The 12,324-nt window shown below is 41.5% G+C and overlaps 1 protein-coding gene across 11 annotated transcripts in view; it reads right to left on the bottom strand.

The window, feature by feature from the left end:
* DNAAF8 (dynein axonemal assembly factor 8) overlaps positions 1–11,922 on the bottom strand; it is a 98,687-nt gene extending 86,765 nt beyond the window's left edge. For 10 of the 11 annotated variants that reach the window (XR_010885779.1, XM_067305969.1, XM_067305971.1 and 7 more), the window contains exons 1-8: positions 11,824–11,922; positions 10,459–10,644; positions 7,953–8,066; positions 6,287–6,781; positions 3,589–3,691; positions 3,030–3,171; positions 1,803–1,949; positions 1,149–1,214 (exon numbers count right to left, since the gene is read on the bottom strand). Coding sequence is in view for 10 of the 11 variants with exons in the window: in XM_067305969.1 (XP_067162070.1) it covers positions 1,149–1,214; positions 1,803–1,949; positions 3,030–3,171; positions 3,589–3,691; positions 6,287–6,781; positions 7,953–8,066; positions 10,459–10,605 (1,214 nt within the window). In the remaining variant the exon portion in view is untranslated. The remainder of the gene's footprint in view (positions 1–1,148; positions 1,215–1,802; positions 1,950–3,029; positions 3,172–3,588; positions 3,692–6,286; positions 6,782–7,952; positions 8,067–10,458; positions 10,645–11,823) is intronic. The other variant, XM_013939875.2, reaches the window with a different exon arrangement.
* Positions 11,923–12,324: the final 402 nt, after the last annotated feature.

The raw sequence follows: 12,324 nt of genomic DNA, 5'->3' as shown, positions 1-12,324 counted from the left end.
AGTAAATAAGATCAGAATTTTGCCCTGCTCAGATGATGAAGCTTCCTTATTTGGGAACAGAATAGGACAATGTTTGCCAAGCATTTGATTTGTGTATTTATTTTAGCAACATTAAAACTAATGAAAATTCCATCAGCTAAGCTCTGCTTTTCATCACTGCAGATTTACACTGATGCAACTTCTGAATTTGCATCAGTGCCAGTGAGTTTGCCAAACATCTCCACATTCCAGCTTTATGCTGGCTTTGGATTAGGTGTTCTGAACTGCTAAATTACATTGTTTGAGCCCCGTTCCTTGGCAAGTCATTTATTCTTTCAAACTACTAAAAAAGAGTAAGACTAATTGGCTGGCACAACAATACAAAATGATCTGCTTGTCCTCTGTACTGCTGTAATGTGAGCTTACATGCATCAGATACCTAAAGATAATCCAGAGCATAAATGCAGTAAGATGTTTAAAACTTGACATACCTGCTTCGAGTTAAACAAATGTCTAACGACCTATGGGTATGAATCAAATCCTATGCTTAGTAACAGGAAAAAGCTGGCATCTCTGCATATTGAAGAATTTACAGTTTAGGATTCCATGACTATATATATCTACACAATTAAGGAGAACTGTGAGTCTTCCTACCCACTCAATGTATTCAATAACCTCATTAAATCAACATCCATTTCTAGATCTGTTTTATTATTTCTAAAAATAAAAGGTTTGTCTGAGTCAACTCCCTCTAACATTTTCAAAGTTTGGTTCTGAGTCACTGAAAAAACAGTTTTCTCATGTCATTCAAACATCTCTGTGGAAAAGAGTCAAATTCCCAACTACCCATGTCTACTCTGAATGTGTCTTTTGAGTTGTTCCCCTGCAGCTGTAAAGGAGCACAGTGCTGTACTGCCTCAAGCATCAACAACTATTTTCTAACTTCGGTACCTTTACCATGCCACAGAAAGAACAGAGCAATGTCCTGAGGCCAGACGGAAACCCTTTGTTTTTATTATTAGGCTGGGCAGTTTTACTGTGAAGACCACAAATGGAGGTATTTCAGTATGTGAGCTTTCACTCTAATTGCTGTTTGGGGAATTACTTTAATTTCAAGAAAAAGTGGACATTTATGTCATTTGAATTGGGGTCCTGGTAAAGAATCTTACATTATCCCTTTTGTTTGGTCCTTAGTTGTCATAGTTTCTTCTTCTTCGGTGGAGCTGTCACTTCCACTATGAAATAAATGAGACACCAGAGTATTAGTTAACTCTCTTCAAACTGGACTGAAGCTACCTCAGACCCCATTAGCTCTAGGAGAAAGGATGTTTGCCAGAATCTGTAGCAGACTTTGAGAAGAACCTGGCCTCCCAGAAGTGACTATAGGGCCCTCCTATCACACAGGAGACTGAGAAACCAGCACCAACAGTTGCTTACCCAGAAATGTAGTCAAGGGCTTCCATTTTTACACAGTGCTGTCAGAATGCTAGCCCAACTCCAACAGGCAACTACAAGCACTGCTTTGCGGGCACTGCCCACTTCTTCAGAGATGGAAAGCTTTCTAAATGGTATTTCCCTGGAGGACTTGCATGCCCTTTCCATGCTGCCTGCACCTCTGCTTGTTCTGAGACAGGTTATTTTCTCTTGAGAATGCTTCCATGTTCAGCTAGGGGCTATGCCTTCCTACTAAGGTCACAGAGAGGTGGAAAAGTAGAGAAAACTTTAAAAGTTATATTTCACTGTAAGTATGAGACGCAAAGAGAAGGTTTAAATTTCCCACTTTTTGTTACTTACTTCTCATTAACGGTAAAGCCAAAATTTACCTTTGTTTCTCATCAGAGAATGATACAGACTTCTGTGGTTTAGCATCTCTTAAATCAATGTACACTGTTAGAGGCTCTGGTGGGCATTGTAATTTCATCATGTTCATCCTTAGAGAATTTGGTGAAGGTGACAGGAAGGTAACATCCCTAAGTACAGAAAACACTGTTTCAGCATGTCCTCCTCCTTATCCAAACAAGAAATCCAGCAGGGCATGGGTTATGATCAAAATTAGATTGAGAAAGGAACTTTGTGTTTGGCTAAGGCACAGATTCAAACTCGGTTTCTGCCTACTGACCACCAACTTTCAAAGCTGAACTAAAAGATTCAGCTTCCCTCTAGGAATACCCCTCATCATGCCGCCTGCGATCTATTTTTAGTTCTTAAAAACTGATGAGCACGTCACATTGTCAAATCACACTGTAGAACGCACGAAGGCACGCAGTTGCTGTACCAAAAGGTATATAAGTTTTGAAGGAGTCACAAGTCAATGAGTAAAATAGGTCCCTTTTCCCTCTCTGCCTCCTTTGGCAATTTTATCTTATCCTTCAGAGTATACACAGTGCAAATATCTTCCTAGCTCTCTCTGCTCTGCCAATGAGGTCACCTTCCATCTTTCACTTTACTGGCTTTTTTCGCTATTGTTTCCTCCATACTGCCGTCAGTGTTGTTCCCTCTGAACTATCTGGAAATCCACTTGCTTCACACAGAGCCTTCCCCAAGATGCACTGACATCTACACTGGCACCTATAGAAAATTACTCGGTATATTTTAGCTAAATCAAGGGACCAATAAGAGAAATTGCAAACCTTAAACACACTTTGAATGACAAAAACACGGCCACTTAACACCCTGATCATTTATTTGCTCAAAGTTGTTCTCCAGCCCTTCGTGTTTGTCCTTTTAGACTGTAAGCTCTCTGTACAGCGAATTGCCAGAACATGGAGAATGCAGTGCTAAACATACATCCTACCAGATCTAGACAAAGCTGTGGTGTTTGATGGAGAATGGTAAGGTGGCAGGATACTATCATCAAATATACAACATGAATGACTGACCCTTATTTTTCTCCTTTAATGTCACTGTAGCACATTCCAACTACGTTATCAACTTTCTGCAAAGGTAAAGGCTATAGAGAAAAGGACCTATAAGACACCATGAGTTTTCAGGCATTCCTATTGCTACTAATGATTACCCAGTGTATGTGACAATTAGAGACGAGGACCTACTTCTTATTCTCTTGCTGTTCTTGAGAGGAAGAGAGCTTGGATGATGGCCACTTGCAGTGTGGAGATAATGTCCCGGATTGCCTGGCACACAGCTCTTCTAGCTTTTTCATGAGTTGATTTTCAGAACTAGCCCTCAAGGTCTCTATGGAAAAACAAAAGAAAAAAGATCAGTTATGACCTTTTTGCCATGGGATCACCCCATGTACCCCCTTCCCCGTTTTCACATTGTCACTTTCTCTACAGTTTGTCAGAAGAAGGGGAGCAATAAAGGTATTATTGTCATCTGGCTCTAACTAAGCTCACTTCAAACCCTCATCTGTCTTGTTCCCAATTCATTCTCAGACCATGATAGGCCACAAAGTAGTGGTTTCAAGCTAAAAAAGCATAATAAATTCTTAAGGAGAGCTATTTAGTTAAAAGAGATGTTTTAAAGAGGCAATCAAAGCACAACTATGATCTCAATATTCAAGATGCTGCTGCAGGGAATGACTTAATAAAAAAACATGAAGCTGATTTTTACACATTTTCAGCAAAGGTAGTATTAGTTTTGCAGTGTTACCATGATCTGCTGAAGAAAAAGCAATTTCCTCTGAGTGAGCGTGATTATCCTTCTGCTGCTCCAGCTCCTCAAGAATCTTGTCTAGATCCCATTTCTCAATATCCTGAAAGAAGACCATCAAACAGTGATGAAAAATTCACCCCCAAAAGGCTGCTACAACATATAAATCCCTTTGAGTCACAGTCTATGTGGTAACTCTGTCAGATTCCTCTGCCACACGTAAGTGCCTGGATAACATCTGGAAGTTTGTCCTACTTATCTCCAGTACTGTGCTGCCATCACTTGCCAGTAAATGAACCAGTGCTCCACTGTAGACACAGCAGCTTCAGCATGAGCCTACACAGTTGAGCGTGACTAACAAAAGGATATTTACTGTTTGAACATTGCCTACCTCACGTTACTGTCATGACTCTGCACATCTGGCAGAGGCAAGTGCAGTACAAGTTCTAACAAAACACAATGAAGGACCTAACTGATGTTCAAATATCAAATACCGTCTCGTGCCACACTTGGAGAAAGTGCAAAGCCTAAACACATGCTTCTAAAATGGACTGAACTGGCAGTGCCTTAAAAAGAGAAACACAAGCCCCATCTCTCTAATACCCATGTGACTCTTCCCTCCATCAGCTAGGGCATAACCTATACTCTATATAGCTCAGTCTTCCACATCCATTCACATGCTGGAATCTCTGTACAACAGCAAGCGCTCCCCTTCTTCCCTCAAACCCACTAGCAGTATCAGATATCCCCACATCTTATTTCCCTCTCTCCATGTCTCCAACTACCTTTCCTCACCCTTTCACTATCTCCAGGAAAGATGAGGGCCCCATTAATACTGCCATTTTGCTATGCTAAAAAGTTACACCAAGAAATGCTGTAAAGAAAGGGAAGCATTTACACCATCTCTTTGGGTACTGCATCTATCCAGCTGCCTCAGCCGTTTCTGCTGAGGCCTCTTCACCCCTTTGAAATAGACTACAAAAACTAAGGGAGACGGTATAATGGATGAAAAGATGGCCTGATACTTGTACCAAACAGATTCTGAAGCTGAGAAGTGCTGAGCACTTCTTACTCTCACTGACATGGGGAGGCCTTTTGGCTTCTCAGTTCTTTTCGAGATGAGGCCCACAACCTTTTCTTCCACCTCCAGCTCCTGACCAGGGCATATTCCTGCTCCCTTAAGCAGAGTCAACATTAGCTGTGATCTCACAACTGTTTATCCAAAATGAGAAGATGAGATGATCGCAACAATTTTGTTAGTGTGAATGCTTAGCCATGCATACACTGGCTGAGGGTATGCTCACACTGCATGCTGCTAATTTAGGTATGAGAACCAGTCTATCTGCCATGACACAAAGATTCACATGCATTTAAAACACTGATTGCTTTCCCTGATGAGTATTATTTGAAATGTAATTTTTCATTACAAATATCTGCATCTAATCTGTGAAATATCATCATCAGAACAGAGATTACTTAAAAATACTTATGATTTCTTGAAAAGGAAGTTGGCTGTCAGTTATGACATAATTATGTCACAACTACAACAAAACCATACATTTCACACAACCACTCGAGCCTTTTAGAAAAGCAGCACCAGCCTCGAAACCAAACACAGTTTCACCTTGTAAAAAACTTCATCATCTGTCACTGTCACCTAAGAGATGATTCTCACTCTTTCCAGACCAATAAAACTCCATGGGTAGCTGAACCATCATTAGGTCTATTCTAACTTTACAGTCTGCAGCTGAAGAAAGATAAAAGCCTGATGATAGCCACAAGCTGAAGTCTCTTACACTGACATGAAAATAACCTTGGTCCAGCAATATCATTTAGATGTATTGGCCTGGAAAGAGTGAAGAGTGACAGACAACTGAGCTTACTACCATGAGAAACACATCATAGTTCAGCACGGGTGCTGTTTGATAAAAGGCAGCTTTTACCAAACAACCTGAAAGGAAACACAACATACACATTTGCTTTATTTATAATATAATCAGTACTTAGTTTATTTTTAAAATTGTGCTTAATATTTTAATACAAATCATTATAATTAAAAAAAAAATCAAACTGTCATGTAACCTGCTGTATTACTAAGTCTTTATCTTCTGAAACCTTATTCACAGAAATAAGAATATTGTAAGGTACTGTACTCAGTCCTTAAAAAAAATAAATGAACATCTGCAGGATTCAGCTCCTAGCAGAGAAAGAGACTTGAAAATATACTTTGAGGAAGAAAAAAAATCAGTCTTAAATGAATCTTACATCTTAAAAATCAGTCTTAAATATGGTTAGAACAAACCAGAAACTATATATATTAGTTTTAACATCTTCTAAGTTAGACATAGAATATGAACATTACCCTGCTGCTGATCAATGGCTTTTGCTACCATTATGCACTTTTAATGACAACTCTATGGAACAAAGATAGTTTTTTTGGTTCTGTGTTTATACAGCATCTGATCCAACAAAACACCAGCTCATGACAGCAATAAATGCAAAAAAGAATGCTGTGATGTGTGCAGAATTCAGCATTTTGGTTCTTTATTTTAGTAGGATTCTGTAGAATTTAGTTTAGTTTAGTTTAGTTTTAGTTTAGTTTAGTAGGATTTTATTTTAGTAGGATTCTGCACACAATACACTATCCACCCTACCACACGAACATCACCCCTTGAAACCATTTGTTTGGCCCGCTTACCTGCAACGACAAATGGGTTAGTTCTTGAGGATGTTCAGCTGAGGAAGTTTCTTCCTTAGTGATTTGTTCTAGAATGCCGCTAATGCCCTCCAAGGGTGGCTTCACTTTTAGCTCTGGGTGGTTTGGTGATGGCTCCAGAAATATTTTAGAGAGTATTTTTGTCTCTATCAGCTTTCTTCTCTCTTTTTCATTGCCTGGCTCTTCCATAGACAACGCTGTATTAAGACAAAATTCCTCTGTTTCCCCAGCCTGTCTCCTGCCCAGTTCTTTCTCTTCAAGTTCATCTGTGGAATCCGCAAGAGTTTCTTCAAGAACAGTTTCCTTTTGGCCTGGAATTTCTTCAGTATGGCTGGCAAGACTGGAAGTCTCATCTGTAATCACTTGCACATGTTTTGTTCCAATGACTTGGACACCATCTGTTTCTTTCTGCAAGTCAAAACTTTCCAGGTCTTCATTCCAGATCTCCCATGGATGTCTTGCTGTTTCCCGTATTTGCTACAGGTAGAGAAAATACACATGCAGAAGGTCACATCTCCTTACTAAACTACAGAAGAGGACAACAAGCCAAAACAAAGTGATTGGCAGACAGCAGTTCCAACTCAGACACCATCTGGTAGCATTTGCCATGGAAAATAGTAAGACTGTTTACCTTGCAAAGTCTATAACTTCAGAAAATGCTAAATGTCCTTGAAATTAATTTGCCTTGTATCTAGTCCTAATGTGACATGTCTTACACCAAGATAAATGAATGGGGAAAGTGGCACAGGCAGCTAGTCTTCCCATGATGAAATAATTCTCTTCCATCTTCCTGTGATGACTAGTCTTCATCACTGCAGATATAATGTAATCATTTTATCTCAGAACAGCTGTACAAGGGACTAACTTCATACTAGTTCTCTTTGTCCTCCACTAGTCCTCCACTGTTCTAAATCTACATTTTCTAGATGCATAAAGTAGTGGTTGAAACGATTTCAAACCCTGAAAAGTTTAGAAGCCATTGTACAGCATTAATGTTAATGCATGGATGCACAGTGGCTTCACAGAGCCCTCAACCTGAGGGTACGAGTGTTCAGCAACTGAGCTGCAGGCAATGAGTTTATTACAGAAAGGGCCATACACTCAACGAGCAGCATCTTCTTCCTTAACAATTTGGTGTTATCACCAACCCATAAATACTTGGATGCTTTTTCTGACTAGCAGTTTGCTATCTGTTTCTCACTGGGCACCTGTTATTATATAACAACCAGTACCTTCCTCATCTTTGATATGTACATTATTCAAAATAAGCTTTGTTAGATTTAGAAGAGGCCAAAAGATATCTTGAGAGACAGGACAATGAGTAAAGTGAAGGTTAGGATTTTAGAGAGGAAGAGAGAGGATCCATAGCACTAGGAACTAAGGAGTGCCACAGGTCTTGAGAAAAGAGCAGAAGGACAATAATAGAAACTTCAAGAAGATGGGACAAACTAAAAAAGGACTAAATCTCCAGAGCAGAGAAAGCTTCAAAGAGGAGCTATATAAAGAGAAGTGCAAAGAAGTACTGGGGACTATGCTCTTATATGACACAATTCAGTCAAATAGGTTTAATAAAAGTAACTACCCACACTGCAGACAACCAAAAGAGTGGGGTTAACAGCAGTACAGTCTGCACAGACCAACCAACAACCTGCATATTTGAGTCTTCCCAGGAAAAATCCATCAGTTCTTCTGACAGGTCAGGAATTAAGTTTGGATGTTCTCTTTGGAAGATGAAAAGCTCCCCATCGCTCTCACAATCAGACTGCCAACAAAAAAGAGAAATTAAATGAGAGACTCTAACCCCCAACTAAACATCTGTTTTGTAGTGACAAATTTCATCTTTTCACCACTTCACTAAAGTTCAGAGACAAGAATATTCTTTTCAGTCACATCTTCACTAGACAGTTTGATATCGCAACATTCAGCAACCTAGGCTATCATTACAGTGGTCTAACATTTGAGCAAGCTGCATTAGGAAAAGCTACATAAAACACTGAATTACCATGGAGGTTGATGACTAACATCCCCCTGAGCTAAATAAGGACAAGAGTGGGCAAGTCTTCTAACTCCCAAATGATCCCATGCACCTGCCAATCTAACAGACCACACTGCCTCATTCACTATTCAGAATGCAAAGCAGTATCCACCCTTGGTTGGACAGAGTTTAAATAGAATTGAAAATCTCTTTCTTGAACATAAGATACATGTTTGAGATGAATCTTTATGCATAGACACCAAACTGAGATTAAGCACCTCCTCAGTAGACAGTCAGGACCCAGGTTTCCTGTTTGTCCCTTTGTTTTGCAATGTGACACTTTCAGTTAACTCGCACTGTGGAGAATTATCATTGTCTCGTGTGATTAATTTTCCTCACCATAGAGGAAACTGCAGCAGAGCTGCTTTTCTCTTAATAAGATGCCTATCAGGGTGACCAAAGTACCCTTAGGGCATAAAATACTGCTTGCCACTGCCACTTCCAAATACAGGACCACAGCCCATTAAGATTACAGATCTCAGATGCATATCTTGACATGAGCAGAAACCACTCAGACAAAGGTGCAGCACTGAAACCACAGTCTCAGCAAGCTACTGTTTTATATTAAGCAGGAGAGGGATTATACAATCAGATCTTTTGAATGCAAATTAAGGGTAGCATGTAAGTGCCAAATAGATTGACTCAGTTCCTCCAGCAGGAAATGTGCTCAATATGTAACAGAAACAAAGACAATTTGGAGATCATTTATGTAAGTAAAAAAATGTTCAACGTGATTTACAGTTACAGATTGGTACTTAGCACCAAAGCACAAAGCTGTCTTTCTGTCATAACATTACTGTATACTTATGCAACAAGAATGCCTAGAACTCATTCCTGAGTCTAGGGCCTTAATCTGTACTGTACAGACACGTTAAAATGCAATGCTTGCTTTAAATAACTAAAACAGAATGTAGGCAGAAGGGAACTGAGAAACAGTGAGGTAATATGATTTGTCCAACAGGTTAGTGATAGAGCCAGGAAGAGACATGAAGTCGTGGAATCCGTATCAACTCTTTACCCATTAGATCACACTGCTTCTGACGATTGATTAATAATAGCTACTTAATACCCCATGGAGGCATTTCCATCCCTGTCACTGCTCACAGGACTCCCTTTGTAAGATGAAGGGACGCACTAAGTTAGAATAAAATATTTCCCTTAAGTGTTCAAAAATATTTTCTTCAAGGAAATACATGTTTGAAAGCTAACAGAATATTCTGATTTGGACAAAACGCCCCTAATACTCAGTCCAGTCTTGAGACATATGATTACCTCAGGAAAGCCACTACGAGAGCTAGCATCTCAGACTAGAGAGGTATACACTTGTATTATTGCCACCAAATTGTTGCTGTCCTGTGAACAGAGAACTTCAGGTTATCAGGTGGCCAATAAGCAGTCAGTCCCAGACACTGAGTCACAGCTTGTAAAAAACTGTAACAGTGAAGAATACTGCACAATATCCATCAACCTCATACTTTATATTAAAAAGGTAAGTGGCGTTATCCTTCTTTACAGGTAAAATTGAAGCACAGGAAGATAATATGCCTTCCTAAGAATTCCAGGCAAGGAAGAAAACGGAATCCAGGACTCAAATATCTGCCAATTGCTTTTTCCAGATTACCACAAAGTCTTCAGAAATATGACTTCCCTGCAAGCATCACACATAGGAAAACATACTAACAGGCCTACTGCCTGACTAGTGCACTATTTGAATGAATAGCATAATACTCTCAAGGATAAAACCAGATCAGATTTCATTTTAACACAGCTGTATGTTTCTTTCGCTGAGCAAACAAAGAAGACATGTAGGTTCATTTTGTGAGATGCCCACTACCCCCATTTTCCCACCTTGAGAATATCTAGCATCTGGGAAAATCAGTCCCATTTTTACATTCCAAAGAATGCAGTGAGGTGAGGTGGCAATTACACCCTGGCAATTACAGCTAATGCAAAAGTCTGATGATTAATGGACACTACAACAGTACTCGGAACAAAAAAGCAGCCCCTCAAGGATACCATGCTAGCTACTCAGAAATGCCTGGCTAAGGAGGTGACTTTCTCTTGCTTTTGAAAGATTTTTCTAAAAGACTGTGAAAGAAGGGTGGGTTCCAGTGCTTACCGTGGAAGTGTCAGAGTCCAGAGATGGGAGCTGATCTTTCACTGCAGCGAGAATGGCTTCCCATTGAAATGTTCTGTTATTCTGAACAGGAGCTGTAAGAGGCTCTGGTGGACACTCTGCATCCTCACTTTGCCTTTCTGAGGCCATTTGAACAGCTTCCCTTCAATCAAATGAAAAATGAGCTTGCTACACATCATGAAAGAAAACAAAGGATAACATCAGTACAAAGCAAGAACAAAGCATGTATATTCGGGGTCAAAATAATTCTCAACACTCAGAGGGTTTTCACTTCCAGCAATGAATGATAAGATCTGCATTCCTGGAGCCTTTCCTTCCCACCTGAGTTCCACAAGGCTGAGAGCTTTCTGCCCTGCTTGCTCACTATATACACACGTAATTAGGGCCATCCACTGGTCAGTTTAGCCCTTCATTTATAAATATATTTGTAATTGTGTTCTCAGAAAAGCACATTCTCACTGCCCACATCAAAAGGGAAAGAAAAGGTCTGACACTTCTGCTCTCATTTGGCCTTTATCTCGCTTTCCTATTTCTCCTCATGTTCCCCCCCTCCACTATTCAGAGATTGATAAAATGATTTACGACTGCTTATTATCAGTGGGTTTGCATAAAAATAGTTTAGACTAGCCATGCTCTTGGATTTTGATCTCTCAAACCATTTATAAACTGGACTGCTTCCTCATGTTTTTCCTGATATACAAGAGGAGTCGAGAAAACATAGTAGGGACTACCAGTGTGCTTGTTAGATAACTAATCCTAAAGGAAGACTTTTGCTTTTTGAACTTCTGTGCTACAATTGCATAGTTCCCTGGGGAATGAAAACTGGGAGTAAATCAGTTCCATTTGGCAAGAAAAGTTAAGAGGTTTGTGACTGTATGTAGTTCAGAACTGAGCCGATTATTCATATAATTACAATATCATTATTATTTGCGTTAGCATGGATGGACAACACTCCTCTCAATATAAAGCAAAACTCATCTTATGCCCCGAGAAGTTCACAACCCACAAAGTGCCTTTGCAAACGCTGTCGATGTCATCCACATACAGCAGCTCTTTTTTTTCCCCACATGATGCAGTCAATGCTGGAATCTGATTTACGTAATGCTAGGGGGAATCACCAAGACCGAAATATGTTCACACAATAAACAGAAGTTGTTAAGAGGAAGGGGATTCCCACGGGGACAAGAGGCTCCAGTTCCTGAGGCTCCCTCCGCCACCGGGAGCCTCCCAAGGCAAGGGCCGGGATCCCCAAGTTCAGGATGCTCCTGACATCACTCATCTAATCCAAAACCTCTTCTCCCAGAACAAGCAGTACCGTGTGCTTAAGCCAAGTGCGAGCAGCCTTACGTCAGACAGCGCTAACGCACATCTAGGTGCTGCGACCACCTTCGGGACCCCCAGGACAAGGGCGAGCTCGGCGCGGCGCAGCGACGCTACCGAAGGGCCCCCAAGATGGCGGGCGGCTGCGCGTGCGCAGCCCCGCCCCTCCGCTGCCCCGTCGCCATGGCAACGCGGCCAACGGCTGCCTGCGCTGGCGCCCCGCCAGGCCGGCCCGGCCGCCCGCCCTCCCCGCCGCCCGGGCGCCGTGCCGTGCCCCGCCGCCGCCGCCCGCCCGCCGCGCCGCGCCGCCCCTTCCCCTCACTCACAGCTCCCGCCGGGGCGCCTCCGAGCCCCAGCACTGGCCCCGCCCCCAGCCCCGCCCCCGGACCGGGGTCCTGGCAGCTGGGCGAACCAAATCGTCGTAACTTATGTGGTGAGGAAAAACCAGGACGGGTAACCCAAGAGAACAGGGGGGTGTGGCGTCTACAGCGCTTCCTTATGCCATTGGTACCGCTTTGAAGCTCTTTC

Source organism: Apteryx mantelli, chromosome 16 (assembly GCF_036417845.1).
Source record: "Apteryx mantelli isolate bAptMan1 chromosome 16, bAptMan1.hap1, whole genome shotgun sequence".
Taxonomy (NCBI): Eukaryota; Metazoa; Chordata; class Aves; order Apterygiformes; family Apterygidae; genus Apteryx; species Apteryx mantelli.
Note: the sequence above shows the minus strand (reverse complement) of the source record. Positions and strands in the feature narration are given on the sequence as shown.